Source organism: Cynoglossus semilaevis, chromosome 6 (genome assembly GCF_000523025.1).
Source record: "Cynoglossus semilaevis isolate Cse_v1.0 chromosome 6, Cse_v1.0, whole genome shotgun sequence".
NCBI classification, from domain to species: domain Eukaryota; kingdom Metazoa; phylum Chordata; class Actinopteri; order Pleuronectiformes; family Cynoglossidae; genus Cynoglossus; species Cynoglossus semilaevis.
Window position 1 is genome coordinate 947,758 of NC_024312.1, and position 18,599 is coordinate 966,356.

At 43.1% G+C, this 18,599-nt stretch overlaps 2 protein-coding genes across 2 annotated transcripts in view; one reads left to right on the forward strand and one right to left on the reverse strand.

Moving 5' to 3' along the window:
* The window catches only part of sf3b3 (splicing factor 3b, subunit 3), a 58,577-nt gene that overhangs the window by 22,132 nt on the left and 17,846 nt on the right, over positions 1 to 18,599 (reverse strand). The gene's annotated exons all lie outside the window — the stretch shown is intronic.
* Positions 18,534 to 18,599, forward strand: part of st3gal2 (ST3 beta-galactoside alpha-2,3-sialyltransferase 2) — a 16,614-nt gene continuing 16,548 nt past the window's right edge. The window contains exon 1 of the mRNA XM_008311076.2: positions 18,534 to 18,597. Coding sequence (XP_008309298.1) covers positions 18,534 to 18,597 — 64 coding nt within the window. The remainder of the gene's footprint in view (positions 18,598 to 18,599) is intronic.

Here is an 18,599-nt window from a genome sequence, read left to right on the forward strand (position 1 = left end):
TAAGAGACCCCAGCCACAGGAGTAGATGGAAGGGCAGCTTTCTCTCCTCTCCTCTTACTCCCCCATTACCCATCATCCTCTCTGTTTCAGCGGAACACACAGTTCGGCACAGTGGACTTTTTATGGCACGACTGTCACTTTTTATCTAAAAGTCCACGATCATTACAGACCGTGAGGGCAGAAATCAAAAGCTTCAAGTTCAGAAAGTACTGATGCAGTTACTGAATTATACAGCAGGGGTCACTGTACGTGCAGCCTGACCTTAGATCATTAATTCAAAAGAAAAAATAAGAATTGGGGTCACTGTACGTGCAGCCTGACCTTCGATCATTAATTCAAAGTAAAAATAAGAATAAAAAAAAAAACAGTGACATAGCAAAGTAGAAAGGATGTTTAGGGAGTTTAGGTGGAGGTTGTGGCTGAAGTAGTGAGACCTGCTATGATGTACGGTTTGGAAGCAGCTGTTTGAAACAGAGGAGTCTGAACCACAGGTCACAATGTTGAAGACATCCATCCATCTGTCCATCCATCCATCCATCTGTCTGTCTTTCTGTATATCCGTTCGTCCCAGTTCACATCTAACTGACTCAGATCACTAACCTACTTTCATCCCGTTCCAAGGACCACTGCTGTGATGACCTCTGAGGGAGGGGTGGTAGTGGGGGGAGTTGAAAGGGGTTCTTCTAGTCTAGTGGCAAAACTAGAACCTATGACCTTTTCAGTGTTATTTAATGGACGGATCGGAGGAGCCACATCTGGTTTGATGTGAAACCCTTAAATGCCAGACTCGTAATAGACTCCCACACAGACGTCGGGGTCTGACTGAGGTGGTCTCCGTCACCGTTGGTCACTTTCTTCATCACACTGAACCACGTCTGCCCGTGTGCATCAGTCACTACGGGAGATTGTTCAGTCACAGTGAAGGCTTCATCTGTCTGACGACAGTTCTCCGGCGGCAGACGTTCTGAGGGGGAGACAGATGGGTTTCCTGGCAGCGGTTTTTCACTCCAATCCAAAACAGTCTGTTTATTTATATATTTGTGGAGTAGATCGAGCGGAGGAAGGCGTGGCCCGTTGGTGCCTGATGAAGTGTCACGTTGACAGGCTCGATATCGAAATCATCAGCATGACATAATCGTCGTTGGGCCTCACGAACGGATGGATCCGTCAGACATCGCAAACACCCCGGTGTAGACTGTGCAGACTTTGGTCCGACTGGATTCCTGGTGTCACGTCGGAGTAAAATCAATAAGTTCCATTATGTTGTGAGTAACTGTGCGTCTGAGCTGGAGCCGCAGTAGTTTTACACAGAACACTGCAGTGACAAATTGATGGCGAGGCCGAGGTGAAGCAGTCTGAAAATCATTCCTCGGTGAAGGTTAAACAAAAAACGAGAAGTATGACATCGACGGTTCCTCTCACTAAATGTGGCCTCTGCGGTTCTCCGTGTCCTTGGAGAACAACACTTAGCTGTTGAGTGAGATAGTTAACTCTGAGATCGAGTAAGTTCTCCACGTAACGCTTGATTATTCTTTAGATTTATGTCGCAGTGTCATCTGCAGAGTATTTGATCTGTGTACTCTGTCGAGTACTGTGGGTTTAAGTGCAAAAATATCCAAATACTGCTTATACCTACTTTTGTTGGTAAATTTCGAGTCGTTGAAGTCAGTTTCATTCTGGAAATAGCCTGTTAAGCTACGATCGTTATGTTAACGAAAGGTCATAACTGTATAATCTTGTCGCAGGTCATTCATTTTGTTTCCCACAGACGAGGAAAATTCCGGGCATCGGCGATAATGCGGTTGCCAAATTGAAGCCGACTTCATCTGATATAGCCAACGACTTGAAGTGGGCTATAATGACCTCAGATGGTATTTATTGATAAACCAATCACTGACCAGCAGATTGAGACACACTGTTTATTTGGATGGGCAGTCTGAGCTGTAGCAGCCGGGTTTGAATCCCATTTTGGCCGGCTTTGAGCAATCACCAATTCCCTATTGGCTCACGCACCTGGTTCAGTATTGGTTGGATGTAGCTGGATGCTGGGCCAAATAATTTTAATAAAATGTTCACAAATTAACCTAAACGTTCAAAGATAATTTGGCATTTTTAATTTGATGTTTGCTGCCATCTAGAGGCATCCACAGAAATTGCAGTTAATTCATTATGATGTATGGAACAGAAAGATTGACATCAGTACCTCGTACCAGTGGGTCGGATTAAAAAGCCAAGCGGGCCACATCTGGCCCACTGGCCATATTATGCCCAGGTCTGGACATTCGTCTCCATAGAATAATATGACACCATGCAGCAACACACTGTAGCAGCTCCATTTGTCTCCTCTGTGTCCCCCCCACCCCCCACCCGTCTCCCAGCTCATGCTGCGGCTTCCTCTTGCGTCCAGATGGGTGGTAGGAGCGCGGAGAGTTCCATCCATCACAGTCGCTTTCCTCTCATCCCAGCGCTTTGTTCTGTCAGGATTATCGTGCCTGCTCTCAGCGGCCTGTCCTCACCTTCCAGCACACGTTTGGACAGCCATCATTACTCTTTCACCTAACTGATGAAAACAGCCCCCACCTGCAGCCCCTCATAGTGAGCACCTGACAAAAAACTCACATACGTACACATCTGAACCTGACACCGTTTCCAACGAATCACATCGGGAGTTCCTTAAACTGTTATTTCGTTCCCCCGCGGTACCGTTTTTAATGTTAAAGACCAGACAGCGGCCTGTCTGTCTCTGCCTGACAGGTTCTTCCCAGGTCGTCTCTCTGTCGAGGCCTCCTTCATCCCAGAAACCTTCTCATCCTTTTGTCTGTTCTCACTAAGTCACTCTCTCTGTTCAGCAAGAAAAAAGGACCTGAGGGAAAAGCACAGAGAGAGAGAGAGAGAGAGAGAAGAGCCAAGAGTTCCTCCCTCTGCTGCTGCTGTTCTCTTGTCAAGGAACGGTGCAGGGTCCGGTCCGGCTTCTGGACTTCCTCCTACTGTACAACTGCAGGCTGTGCTCACACTGAGCCCACCGCCTGGGTGGAGTTCTGGAGCTCATTAGTTCAGTTCCGTGGTTGAATATGCATGACATGGAAGCTGTGAAAGCAGGTGAGGGGTTTATATTTACTCCCCCGAACCCCTCCAGTCAGAGTCACACTGGTGCAGGAAGTGTCCCAGGAAATCACACACACACATACACTCTACACACTTACGCTACTGCGGTTCCGACATTGTTATTGAGAGGAGATCATGTATCCAAATGTCATTTTTTACCAGTGGGGGACATTACGAAACTTTATTAAATGCTTTTTAAACTCCATCGGGCCACACAAAATGACTTGGTCGGCCGATATTATCGGACATCCCTAGAAATGAAGTGTCAATATCGGATATCCCTCATTGTAATCATTATTTGAACGACTGTTGAAGCCGCGGTCTGTTAGCCACCAACATGGCTGCCTGTTTACGGTCGAGTGCTGTTCAACGTCTACTTCAGCAGCAGTTGTGGCCTTCACCTGTGTCAACACTGCCATCTCTGGCGGATAATGATCGTTGTTGGCACTTGTGTGTGTTTTCGTGCACACAGTTGTGTGCTAGCGGTAAAGCGAGATGAAAACAGTGCCCTCTGTCTGTGTACGTATCAGATCAGGGCTATCGTCGTACACACAGCACAGATGACTTACGTTATCTCTGCTGCGGTGTCACACTGCACCCACACGGCTCAGGGGGCTCTGTGGACAGACTCGTGCCCCCCATCAAGGGCTGGATTCTAAGGCAGTGTCATTCACGCCTGTCTGTGGTTGGACAGACCCCCCTGACCCCCACGCCACCTGTCTGCAGCAGCAGCAGCAGCTGGTCCCTGGCCCCAGGATGGAGGTCTCTCCTCCAAGTCTTTCTCTTTGTATTCCACTCATCTTTCACATTTTCCTCTCCAGTTTTTTTTTCAGTCTCTGTAGAACTGAAGACGGAAGAGAAGTCGAGTAAAAAGACGGTGAAGCTGAGACGCGCGGTGGCTACAGAGAGCATATTTCATGCCTCTGCAGAAGCACCACCAAGACTCAGACCTGTCTAGGTCGCCTTGTTCTTTGCTCTTCTATATAAGACGGAGAACCTACACTCGTGTGCGCAGCAGAAACAGGAACGTCAGTTCTTGTTGCATCCTTGAAAGACGTTCTCGGCCTCGGGGACGTTTATTTACCGCGCGGCTCGTTTTATTGATTTTTCTCAGGCGGTATATTCGGCTTTTGTTAAGTTTATTCTAAGGCTGCGACTTTTTTTTTTCAGGACTCCTCAAAGGAATTTGATGATGTTTTACCCCATACATTATTAATGCGGGGGTGTCCAACATACAGCCTGTGGGCCAAAACTGGCCCTTTCGGGATTTTAATCCGGGTCGCTTGATGAATTTTTAAATGAAAAAAACAAACAACAAAAACACTCCATCTGCATGATGTTTTGTAAAATTATATTTCATTAAATATGAATACTTTCTAATTGTTCTTCTTTGTATGGAAACAAAGAGAAAAAACATGGACTATAAGTAATTATGTTGTGATTGTAGTGGTCTGGTCCACCTGACATCTAATTAGCTTGTATGTGGCCCCTGACACCGCAGCATTAATTTGTACCAATGATAAAGTAGTTCCTAACTCATTCTCAGCCAAACTAAGTTCCGAAACTCTCCGCGTCAGCTCCTTTTTCAAATTTACCCAATAATCAAGAGCGCTTTTTAATCCAAACGTCAGCAAATCTCCGTTGGACCTCGTCCATATTCGGCAGCAAAAACGTTCCAATTACTTAACAAGCGTGTTACGTCACCTCGGGGAATCGGAGTGAAATATAGAGTCTGCCGGTTTCGCTTTGTGTCAGTGTGAAAACAGAAGTGAAGAATGCGATTCAGAGGTGAGTTCAAGACCCGCAGCGTTTACCCTGAGTATTTGCGGAATCAAACATGGCGGGGATTAAAATGAGCACGGAGCGAAACGGCGAAACAAATCTGTTTGTGACGGCGTGTGTGCGGTTGATAAGAGCGCGTGTAAAGGATAAAACAGGTGAGAGAAGAGGCGCCGCTACGGAGATCCAGAGTGTAATTGAGGCTTAAATGTAGTGTGTGTGTGTGTGTGTGTGATCAGATGTGTGCAGTGGAAACTGGGCTACAACAAATAAGAGATCAGAGGAGGTGCGTGTCAGACATGAAAGACGCAGACATCAAACACCACGGACAAGAAGAAAGGGAGTGTTTTTTCCGACAACTCTCACTTTTAAACAGAATTTAGAATCAACCTCAGTGCCATGGAATCCTGCAGTAGCTTTTAGTACTGATTTCCACACACAACAGGAACGAGGGCACAAAGTCAAAATGGTTCCACGTTCCAAGAACGTTCCGGTAACCCTTCAAGTTCACCAAGGCTTATTACGAGTTTTAGAAACAAGTTTAAAACAAGTTTTAGAAACAAATAAATTGTTATTATCCTCTAGAGCAGGGGTGTAAAACATACGGCCCTCGGGCCAAAACTAGGGGATTCTTCCCGGTCCACTTGATGAATTTTTAAATTAATCAATTTCCGGTTTTGATTATCGGATGAAAACCCGATAACCAATCTTATCATCCCTATATTTTATGGTTGTTGTTTCCACGACTAGTTCTTCCTGTGCTTCTTCTTCGTCTACCTGTTCTATCTTTTCGTCATTAGAGCACGGTTTGGGTTCTTGACCTTGAAGCCTCCTACACCGGTGTAACAAAAGACGGTTAAAAACAGAAAGATTATGAAAACAGGTCGACGTAGACCTGTGTGGACAACGATGCCAGCAGAATGTGGACAAAGAGACGCAGGAGAAAAATCAAACACCTGAGTGAGAAGAGAGCTGCAGAATGAAGTGATTGTTCCGGTGATAATACACTTCACTGCTGCCTTTATGCATCTGTCAGACAAGAAATATCCTAAGTGCCTTTTAAGGGGCTGCCATTCTTTCCAGTGATTGGACAAATGTGATGTTGTCCAACCCTGATATAGACTGGGAAGGTTCATAAATCTATAGAGAAGTAGGTTGAGTGCCCACCTGCCGGGAGGGACGGGAGGGGGCAGAAATGAGAATCTTTTACACCATGAAAGAGTTTGAAAGTCATTTTCTCTGCTCTATGGTTGAATATGCCCCGTGGGGGTTGTAAATCACCAGTGGCAGTTTATGGTTTTTTGGGGGGGGATAAAAAAAAAAGTCAAAAAATGGTGGGAGAATTCAGAGACTGTGACCTCCGTGTTAATTAACCTGACGATTGGTCAAAGGTCAAGGCCTAAAAAAGACATTACCCTCAGAAATGAAGGTTAGAGACAGAATTATCAGGTATCAGGACTAGGGTTTTGTTTCTCAATTATTTTCTACCATGCTCCCCCTAGGGGACAGATTTTTGTTTTATTTATCAGTACAAACCACTGTATGAGTTTCTGGCACCAACATTCCGCATACAATCCCCTGATTATTCAAATAAATTAATAAAATGAGCTGCAATGCTGCCATCTAGTGGCTTCCCCTCTCACATACAGTCATTTAGCCCCAAAACTATTTTTAGGGCACACATCATTTGGCAAAAAACCCAGGCATTGGTTTCCATTATCGGAGGAAAAAAACAGTTACGATTCTTACAGATATTACACAATTATGCTGACATAAAAGTGTGGATAAACCTTTTTAATCATCTTCATCCAGTTTGACTTTCTGTTTATTCATGATGGAATAAAAGCATCACTAATTGAGGGAAGAAAAACATCTAAAAAGTGCTAAAAGAGAAGATTTTCTATCCGGCAGAATGAAGAGGGATGATGAAAACAGACCACTCCGACTTTATTACACCACTTTCTCTCTCGTTGAAAAAGTGTTTGAAAGCTTTTTTAACGCGGGTTTGATCTTAACAGTATTTTATATTTCTAACTAATGGAAACAGGACTAATTGCAAAAAGAAGGAAAAAGAATCCATTTGTGCCTTTGTTTGTGTCTGATTTGTATCTCATTAAGCCTCATTTATTTTTTCTGTGTTGTGGCTCTTGATGAAGCATGATGATGAATCCATTCATGAGAACCCCCCCATCCCCGCGCCCCCCCGCCACACATACACAGCTACACACTTCATTTGCGCAGCATTAGCATTCAATCACCGCTCTGTTTTCTAATCAGCAGTTTAATTAAAGCTGTTTAACTGAATGGAAGTTGCAGAAAAGAGGCGGTTCGGTGGCGGTGACACCGACCACCAGGAGTGACTGAACAATCAGGGGTTTTAATTGGTTTTACAGGATATTTACAGACTTGCCTCAGGCTTTGTGAATGGTGAGACTGGCTGAGCCATTGTCAGGCTCCAAACTGTAGTGGAAGAAAATCAGAAAAAAAAAGTAATGTCTGCCAGATGAAGAGATCAGTTGTTGTGGAAGCCGTGACGCATCTTCATAGTAACAGGGGACGTAGCAAAGCAAATTAATTTGGGATTTAATGTATTTCCTATCGGAAGTTGCACTGATTTTTTATTTTTATTTTAATTTGTTCAATGATTTTTACGACCCATAAAAGATTTAGTCCATTTAATACTAAATCTGTAGTAAATATGGGACATCCCTACTGCTAACATATTTGTCTCAGTTTTGTTTGCGCTCTCCTCCAGCCTGCAGGGGCAGCACGTCATATTCAGGTTCATAAATCTTTAAAGAGGCCTGAGGTTGTTCCCTCATTAGTGACGTGTTCTCTATTAAAACTGTGAATAATGAAGGTGTGTTCTAATGTGAGACGTGAGAGTCTGAGAGTCGGAGATAATGTGTCGACACGGCGTTACTGCTGAGAATATAAAACACCAGTGTAACAAGTTTATTACCTGGTGGCCGTTTGGTGGGCAACGTGATGCCTCTGAAACTATCAAGCTAATGCACACACCGCTGTCATGTTGTGCTGAAATTATGGGCTGGCCAGGAGCCAGTTTAGGCAGCAAATCTCTCACACACACACAGATACACACTCAAAAGACCTGCAAAAACACAAGCCATTTAGTCACTAGGCTTTAATTTAGGCCAGAATAATGCCTCATGCTGAGCGGGAGATGTTTGCTCTGTGGCTGCGTCGCATTCACCGAGCATAAATTAGCCCCTTTTGATGCCGCAGCAGCAGCGGGCGAGTCATAAAACCATCCATCGCTGGAGATTAGATGATCCTCCCGGTTTGCAGGTGCGCGCTCATTCAAAAAACATGAAGCTCCTGCTCTGGGGCTCACATCCATCTCTGAGTCTGACTGAGCCAGCGTGCAGCGCTGCATCACACTGCACCACCAGGGCTTCGTTAGCTGAACTGCTCACACTCCAGCTGTGATGTGGTCAGTAAGAGTAGTGTGACCGGCCGTCGGTATAGAGTCACTACTGCATACACACTGAATTATATATATTTATAAATATATACATTAATTAATTGCCCATGATCTACCAGCAGTCCCTTTGTGATCTAGTAATTGGGCAATTAGAGAGATTGTCTCGATACCAGTACAAGTAAAGAAAAGAAAAAAACAAACAAAAAAAAAAAACTCTATTGTTAGCATTTTTCTGGACTTATCGTTGTACCGGAGTATTTGTCGTATGAATGTAGTTTTGGAAAGAATACTAATTTACACAGGATAAAGGAAATCCATGTAACAGACTAACAAGTCCAACAAGTTCCCGATCGTATTCTTAACAGTTCCACCAACTCTCGATGAAGATGAAGTCATCATACTCACTATCGGCATCGGTTCCAATTAGTACTTTTCTCTCTCTGTGTTTTTTGTTTATTAATTAATGCAGTTGCAACACTTTTGTCGCAAATGTAGATGGTGCTTTCTTTTGGCCACAGATGATATTGCATTTTTTTTTTTACGTACAAGCTGCTCAAGAAAATAAGCTAAGCTAAAGCCAAAAAAGTGCGACTCCCAGTTTGGAAAGTATTGGAGACTTATTTTTATTTTTGTTTTATTCTTTTTCTCCATCCCATTAATTATTGCATAGAATAACTCACTCTTTTTTTCCCTCCCTCCTTCTCTCACTCTCTCACTCATTCAGTTTGGTGCAATCACAGATAAGGAGTGTTTTATAGTTGACACACAAACTCTCCCCGGAATATTAAAAAAAAAAAAAAGATCAGGACAGCCATCAGCCGTCGAGTGTTTCTCATTTGAATTCCTTCGGCAGAAAGACGTCTGATGCGTTTAATTAGACACCGGGGAGCTATTGACAGGGTCTGCCTCTCTTTCTCTCCCCCTCTCCGCTCTATATCCGTCTCTCCATCTCTGCTTCAGCATTTCAGAGATCAGAGCCCCCACCCCACCCTTCCTCCCTCCATCAGTCTGAAAGCCAAACAGCTCTCATTAGGTCCACCAGCTCCTTTATTACCTCAGGCCTGCCACACGCTGGAGGATATAAAAAACCTAACCGTTTTTTAAAACCTGGGAGACTACAGGCGGTTGTAACAGATTTTTTAATATTCCACTCTTGAGGAAGCACAGACTTGATGATTCCGTCGATACGCACGAGCACGAGCACGATCCCAGGGAAGAGTTATGGTTCTGGGGGTTTGAGCTTTTACAGAAACACCGAAAAACAAAGTAGAATTTGAATCTGATCTGTGCAGCAACACGACAAAGAGTCATCACCAACCAGTCACTAAATGACCAAACAACAGAAACAGAAACAGACAAAGTGACAGCGTGTCCCACTGATCGTCCTCAGTTTGACCAGTCAGGCTAAAAGTAAACCCGCTGCCTTGTCCACAAACTCCTCCCAGGTTTCCGAGGCTGAATGACTGAATATAAAACACGTCTCTCCCAGTATAGAAGCGTTGCCTCCTTCAGCAGAGGTCACAGCGGCTCATGAGAATTTTAAAGGTTTTCACTGAATCACTGAGCGCCGCACAGACGCCGTGCCGACCTTTCCACCTGCCTGTGGCTGTGACACGTCCTGTTTGAGATGCGGAGGCCACAGTTTCAGCTGCTGACTTTGATGTTAATAAAAACTTCACCCTAACGAACTGAGGCGAACGTCCCCTTGACCACTGTCACTGATTATGGTACGGAGCGTCCTCTCCTCCATGTTTAATGTTGGGTGATGGGAACATGCTGCTCCGGCTGAAGCTTTTGGACTTGTTCCCTACAGTATGCAAATTCCCTTCTGGTGTGATCGTCTTTGTCAAACTCTAAAGTCTCTGTAAAAAGAAAGTTAACTTAGAGCTTTTCAACACTGATTTAAAAAAAAAGTAAGTGTTGACAGTGTTGAAAACGGAATGCCCTAAAAAGTTTTGGGATTAAAAAAATACTTGGATGAAAACAAATCGCCATGATGTTGGGAAAGACCTGGGAAAACTATGGCCTGTGGGCCAGAAACGGCTCGTTCAGTTTTTAAATGTGGCCCACCTGGGTTTGGTGAAGTCTGATACTAATCTTTCTATTTCATGCATTAACAATAATAATAATAATAATAATAATAATAATAATTTCAACTTCCACACTTTAACTGCTGTTCTGCTTACTTGGGATCGTTATCAGTTTTTCGTCTGATAATTAAAAGTCTGAGTTTCGCCAAATACGCTGGATTTTTCTAGGGTCCTGAGATGTTTACTTCAGTTTTAGCTAAAAAACAAAGATATTCTGTAAACTGTTGAGAGGTAGATCAACATAAGGAGCAGCCAACGGTGAAACCCGACCAGTTTTTGCTCGTCTCATAAAAAGAAGAACACTGACGCCCCGTAAAGTCAAGCAGAAGGCGGTGTTTTGGGTGTTTTTTTTTTCTCCTGTGCCGGCTGGATTTACAGACTATTGAATTTACTATTTATAAACTGTGGGCAGATTTGTTAGAAGACACTCGGAAAAAACTGCTGTTCAGCAGAGAACGCTGACCTTGGTGCTGAAATTTGAATATTAATTAACATCGTTTTAACGAAACAAATGGAAGAACAATTTGGAAGAACTTGCAAAACTCGACANNNNGGGCATTTTTAATGCATCATGGAAACATCCTTCACCCACTCCTGCAGCTGGACCATTTTTCAGATGAGTGAAGTGATTTTTTGGCAGGAGACCCAGACTCATCTAATTACTGAACCAGGACCTGACGGAGGCAGGAGTGAGGTGTCAAACATCCGACTTGACACTGTCTTCTTTTGTCAGCTAAAGTTTTTTTTTTTACGAGACCAGCTTTAAACAATCCATAAAAGGGTGGAAGGAATCACTTCATTACCTTAATTAAGACACGCCGCAGTTTTCTTTAAGATTATAAAGCTCCACACATCTTGCTTGACGTTATCGCCTCTGCCAACGGATGTCGTCAAACTCAAAAAACAAAGAACTGATTTTCCTATATGTACATATATTTTGAGAGAAGTAACTCAGTTTGAGCGACAGTCAAGGCGAAATTGTTTGACCAATGAGCTTTATCCTGAAAAGTCATGGTCTTCATCAACCATTTGACTTGCTAAAGTTGACAACAACCATTCACACTCACATTCACACAACGGAATATAATTCCTATTAGACAAGTCACCTAGCTGTTAAGTACGTATATATACACACATGTGTGTTATTTTCAAAATGAATCAAGCGGGCCGGATTGAACATCTTAGCGGGCCAATTTTGGCCCACTGGCCGTATGTTTGACACACCTGCTTTGTTGCTGTAGAAACATGGTATTTCATGTTCCGTCTGTTTCCACAGCAGCAGGTACAGTTCCACTCGTCCTTGAACAATAGACTCAATTTTTCACGTGATTAAAACGTGTGACAAAAAGGCAATAAATCATCGCTCTTACGCGGAGTCGCTTAATTTACAGAACATATGGGATGGAGGAACGGAGCTCGGCATCAGATGTTGAAATAAAGTAATTAAGTAAGAAATCTCTATCTATATAAACAGTACATATGTGTTTCCATGACAACAGTCCAGGGTAGAGCGAGGCTACGTCGACTTGTTTTGAAAAACATTTGTCAGTGATGATCTTTTCTCCTGAGTTTACCATCACTGGAAACTTGGTTTTTGGTGATGTGTTTAAAGATGTTGGGAAACGATCTTTACAAAGACGGCCACGCGGTGGTGTCACGGTTTGAACTGAGAGGCTAAAACTGTCCGTCTAAAGGACTCTTCAAAAATTGTTTTTTGTGTGGCTCCTCTTGTATGAAAATGCAGTGATGCACGTGCACATAGAAAGAGAGAGCAAGTCAGAACACAAAGCAGAAGGTGTAGGCGAGGAGGAAGCAGCAGGAGGCTGGGGTGGAGGGGGGCGGGGGCGGAAACAATGGCCACCTGTAAGAGTGGAAACGTCCAACGTAAAAACCCAGAGACAAAAAGCAGCGGTAAATTGGACTGAGCGGGTGAGGAAGGGGTGAGAGAGGAGCGAAGAACGGTTCATGTTCACCTGTTGTCTCACGTCACCTCTCAGATGTGATACCAGACACGAGGTGGAGTGGCAAGGACAAAGACGCGTGGGTCGCAGTAATCCTGCGACAGTCTTTCATCTTCCTTTGAGGTTGTTATCGTGATTGGAGGTAAATGTGGGAACTGGGAAATAATAAGGAGAAGATGAAACGACAGAGTGTGTGCCACGTGGGTGGTGGTGGTGGATGAATTCAATCACATGAAGGTGTTTGAGGGTTGGGGGGTGGAACAGCTGCCAAAAACAGATGTTTATTCTGCCGGATTTCGCTGATGTTACACGTAATACCTGAAAGAGGCTGAGAACGCAGGTCCGTTTACCAGACTTCAGCCTTCCAGGGTGTTTGGCGAGGACGTTCTCATCGACAGCAGCCGTTAAAGCGGGTGATTTAAGTCAATAAAGGCAATCAACAATCTGGGATGCAGAGTTGCACGTTGATGTAGCGCCACCGTATGTCATATTTGCACGCCGAGCTACAGGCTAATGAAAACGCCGAGTAAAGCTTTTCTGGATGATGAGGAAATCGTGGTTTTATTGTCACTGCTCCAGGCGGAACTTTTCTGGAATGATTTTGTAATGTTAACGTTAATGTGTTTTTATACCCAGCACATGTGGACATAAATGGTTTGTTTACCATACCTCAATGACTCTCGGAAGAAATGTTTGGTTTTTTGTTAGTGGTAGATGGTTTAGATTGTTGTAATGTTTTGAGGTTGACTACAACATCTATAAGTCCTACAATATCTACCACATCAGTATGATGACATGGGTGCATTTAAAAAACCGTCTTCTCTGATTAGTAAACATTTCTGCGACAGTCCTGACAGACAGCATGACCAAAAAGTGGCAACAAAACGCTGCCATCTGCTGTGCAGAACCAGAGAGTCAAAGATTGAGATTTTTCTGGCTGCAGAGCTAAACAACAGCTCAGTCCTGGCTCTCGAGGACGATTGTTTCGCTATTACACCACAGTAATTTACAGCGACATAAACCCTCTCTGTATCTGCCAACAGTGCGTGAGTAACCACAGCTCAACCTAGCATGACTGCACAATTAATTTGGAACAATGCAGAAATACAGAAGTGCTAATGTTGCCTCTATTTCTACCACTATTTCTACATTCTTTCATAGCTGCAATTAGGTTTAGGTTTGAGTAAGAAAGAAATTCTAGTGGACAGATGTTTTTTCACCCTCCCCTGGTAATATTCTGCATACAGATTATTAAAATAGATTGATAAAATGAGCTGCAATGCTGCCATCTAGTGGCTTTTATTTTCATAGACAGCTGTTTTTCCCCAGAACTATTTTTATGGCACATATCATTTGGCGTAACCCAGGCATTTCTTTATCGGATTTTTGAAGTCCAGATCTTACAGCAACTGAGACAAACTGAATAGATAAACTAAAGATGTTAGTGGTCAAATATTTAACTCACAGTTCCTTTTTTTAACCTCATTATACCTTTAATATCCTCGTTCAGCATCCGGGTTCCAGACTGAACCAAGATGAAGGTCGACGCAACAACGTAGAACCATCAAAACAATTCTCATTCACAGCCTCAGAGAAGAAACACAATCGAACCAACAACAACTGTGGAGTAGAACCAACAACAAGCCCTAACACAGCACTGTTGTTTCTGACGGATCCACAGATCACAGTCTGGGCCTCCAGCTCAGTTGGCAGTGACACGGCTCAGCAAATACCTCATGGCATTTTGCAGAACTTTATAGCACAACCACTTTGTGGGGAATGTTTCTCAAGGCGCAACGCTTTTATTTATCCAGAAAAAGAAGGGGGAAAAAAAGAAGGAAAATGAGAGATGAGAGGATCAGGTTCTACCGGAGCGTGATATTTGGACATCATTGAAATAAAGGGCGTTTATTGATATTCTATATGTTCTCCAGGGACAGTACGTCATGGTGCTGTCACTGTTCATTTAGACTGAAGGTCGTTCTAAATATTGTGATAAACGTTTTACATCAAGGGTTCAGATACGTTCAGGGACTGTCCATAGCCGTCACCACAGGTTCCAGCAGAGGGCACTAGACTGAAAGTCTTGTGGCGAAAAGAAAACGCTTTGTTTTGCTAAATTAGCAAAAAGCCATGCAATTGTCCAAGTTGAAAATAACATTACATTACCGCCACCTTATGGCTGGACTGTAGCAATAGTTAAACTGGTGTTTAACCAGGGAATTAATTAGGGATATTAACTGGCAAAAAGTTAATATCAGACATCACTATTAATAATTTATGATCACATCAAACCCTAACCCCTGGTGGATCGACGCTTCTTATCCACAAATCCATTCTCACTTCATTTATTTCAATATATTTGGCACAGTCACCTGATACTAGGTTCATATAAATAAAATATATTTATCTGTGTAATTTACATTTATTTTATATCCTTTCATTTGCATAACTCGTTAGTGTGTTCAGCCCTGTAGCAGCACAGACACACATCATGTACACACCCCCCCACACCATTTGCATGCTTTTAATTTTAACAGTGTTTTCCGAGTTCAGCCAATACCCCTGCTGCCAAAAAGGTAAAAGCTGACACAGTGTGGACCGATGGTGTTTTTTTTTAATCAGGGATTTCGTTATTATTGAAAAAGGTTGAATGCAAGGTTTTTTTTGGTATTCTGGAATGAGGGTTTGGTGTAAAAATGGTATCTCACGTTCAAGGATGTGACAGTGTAATAACTATCATGTCCTGATGGAGGAATCAGAGACGTTGAAGGTGAGGAATGCGAGGGCGGGAGGCGGTCGGTGACAGTTCAAAGTCGTACAAGTAGGACTGAAATCGATGCACTGGAAATGTCACCGTGCAGAAAGTCGAGCCGCATACGAAAACAGGACGGAACGGAAACTACAGATGTCGTGCTGAGCCTCCGCGGGCGGAGAATGTGTTTACACCTGCAGGTGAGGCTCCTGTCTTGGGTTGTCTCACAGGTTACAGGTTGTGTGTTTCAGTGTGTGTGTGTGTGTCCCTGCTGTATTCTCCTCATGTTCACTCTGTCTTTTGCATACCAAACAACCGTCGTCTACATCGGTGGTGGAATGCCCGAGGAGGATCACATTGCTTAATTAATTGACTTGAAGAGCAGGATAATAATGTCGATAACATTCTCGGGGAATATAAAGCGATGCGTTTTTATTGTATATAAAAATGATTTATCTCTAGCGCCACCTTTCTTCCACTCTAGATAAAGATTTTTAACAACAGTGTCCAACCTTAGGAAATACAAGTGTTGCATTCTTCACTGTGGACAACTTTGTGGCTTGCATGCTGACAGCAACACAGCAGTTTCACTGCCCCCTGTTGGAGGACTGACACTATAGCATATTTAAAAACGATAAATATTTTAAAAACTGGGTCCCATAATCTGGGTGAAATCCAGGCATCCAGGTTTTCCCTTCGATAACGATTTTTACCAATATAACATAGTTGTGCTAATATCGGTTCGCCAATATTATCGGACATCCCATTCAAAACTGACACAGTTGCAACATTAAAGAACAAGGCACTTTAGAGCAACTTTATAACATTTGTGATCTTCAGAAGAAAAAAAACAAAAAAAAAAAACTGAAGGCATCAAATAGAAAAAAGTTGTCCTGGACCTGTGTTTTCCGTTGCCGTAACAACCCTGCCTCTCTTACTGGCTGCCATGGCAATCATCAGAAATAGAGAACTGGAAAAATAATCATTTCATTTCGGCTCCAACAGTCAGGTTCAGAGTCAGTTTGTCTTCAAACCGCTGTTCCAGTGACAACAGCACTTAAAGACTGGACTCCTTCTTGAAGGAACAGGAAAAAACAAAAAACAAATATTAACTGACGTTATAAATGACGTTACTACTGCTTTTGCTGAAAGGCTAAATTTAAGAACCACATTTAGGAACTGCTGGGTCTGCTTTGCATTGTTAGCTTAAACAGTAATATTTTTTTTAAATTATGATACTTTAAAGTGGCAGTCCTTGAAATGAACAAAAACACTGCTTTGCATTGTTAGCTTAAACAGTATTTTTTTTTAATTATGATACTTTAAAGTGGCAGTCCCTGAAATGAACAAAAAACTATATGGAGCAGGGGTGTGTCAAACATATGGCCCAGGGGCCTGACGCAGCCCGCTATGGTGTTTAAACTGGCCTGCTAGATGAATTTTTAAAATAAAATAAAAAAAACCCTGTGGAACTACAAAAACATGAAATCAAAAGACGAGAGGGTTCAGTTCCCTCTTCACTCGACGCTGGCTCTCACTCAGAAGACAATCCAAGTCACCTGTGACGAGCCTTTAACAAGAAACACATAATGAAAAACATTAAAAGCAGTCATATATGATTTATGGGGACCGGGGCAGTATGTGAAACAAATCGCCCCTGTAGTGGAAAGTTTAATATTAAAAAAAATGGTAATGTAATTTTAGCTGGCATTTTTAGCCACTACGACAACGACGGCGTTCTCTCAGGCCTGGAGAACATGATTTATAGGTTGGATGGTTAGCGCTTCATTTATACCTGTACGCTCTGACATTTTACTTCCACGTGGACACTGTGTGTGGCCGTATGGTAAACAGAAAGCATTGATATTCTCTGTCCAGCGCTTTGCCCTTTGTTGCTATTCAGAAACCACAGGTACAGCAGGACATGCAGTTCTATTTGTACTTCACCAGCACCAGACAAATGGAGTCGTTTTGATAGATATACTGTATCAGACAAGTATCCTGACTAGGGATGTCCAATATTAACTTTTTTAATATTATTAACTTTTTTTCCCATATGCCGATATTGTACAAACCCTTCATTTCTGATTCCGATATCAACCGATACTGATATAGCGGGGCAGTGGTGGCCTGGTGGTTAAGGAAGTTAACTGACGCCAGCTCACTAAAGTGATGGGTTAATACAATCCCCTGATTAATAAAATTGATATTAAAAATGAGCAACAATGCTGCCATCTAGTGGCTTTCACTTTCATATACAGCTGTTTTCCCCCAAAACTATTTTTAAGGCACACATCATTTGCGTTATCTGGTTAGGGTTAGATATAAGAGATATAAACTGCAAAAAATGCTAAGAAAATTGCAGGACAAGAAAAGAGGTCAAAGGTCTGAGACAATCTCTACTGTCTGTTTCTCTACAGGACCTCTGCCTCGGCCTGGACACAGCCTCCCAGAATTCCCTGATGGACACAGACACATGGACTTGAACGTCATCGTCTACACCGGGACAAGTGGTTTGACTGTGAACTAGAGTGTGGACAGCAGGGAGGACCTGGTGAGCTCTGAATCCAAGGATTACAGCTGAGCAGCTTTCACCTCAGCATCACTGGTCCCAGGAAACTTCCTCTAGCAGCCAATAGGTGGCCCCGAATACAGACACTGACGAGTACAGCTGCGGAACACAATTAGATTAGTGCCACTGGCAGGCGACGTGCGGCCCACGTCAACTTCAAACCCTTTATCATAGACGACGTGCACCCGCTGGGCCACAGGACAGATGCTGCCCCCCCCCAGCCCTCACCCTTTCATCTATTGTCTTGTTTAATCCAGCTGAAGAGAAGATGAGATTTGGGACTGATTGGTTCTGTCTGTTTTATTTTATCGACGCCACATCCTCCCCAAATCGGTCTGTCCCACACGTTCAGCTGTGCAGCTTACAGTCCAAATAAATCCGCTCTATAAAAATCTTTTCATCGCCAAACATCAGTCAACATCTGGCACTGTAGATTGATATCATAAGATCGACCGCGATCATTGGACATTTTCCATCGTCACGTTTAAGCTTTCATGGCGGCCCAGACGTGGAGAGGACGATGTTAAAAATATCTTCATTCTATTTGAACAACACTTTTTACATTAACATTTCATCGCTCACCAAAAGGCGTTTTTTGGTTTTATCACAACTTTTAAAACTTGCCGTTTGAAGAAAGTGCAGAAAAGGAGAAAAAAAGAAAACTCCAGCAAGAAAAGTGCACGCACACACAATGGACTAAAAAGAGATTTTTTAAAAAAGACGCGAGAGAGTTGAGACAGCGGTAAAGCAGGAGACGTGAAGCTGTGACAAGGAAGAAAGCACAAGGAAAGAAGAAAGCAGGAGGAGAGGTATCTTTTTACCAAGGATGGATCGAGATGTGATGGAACACCCTTCTGGCCAAACCTCCTCCTCCTACTCCTCCTCCTCAGGT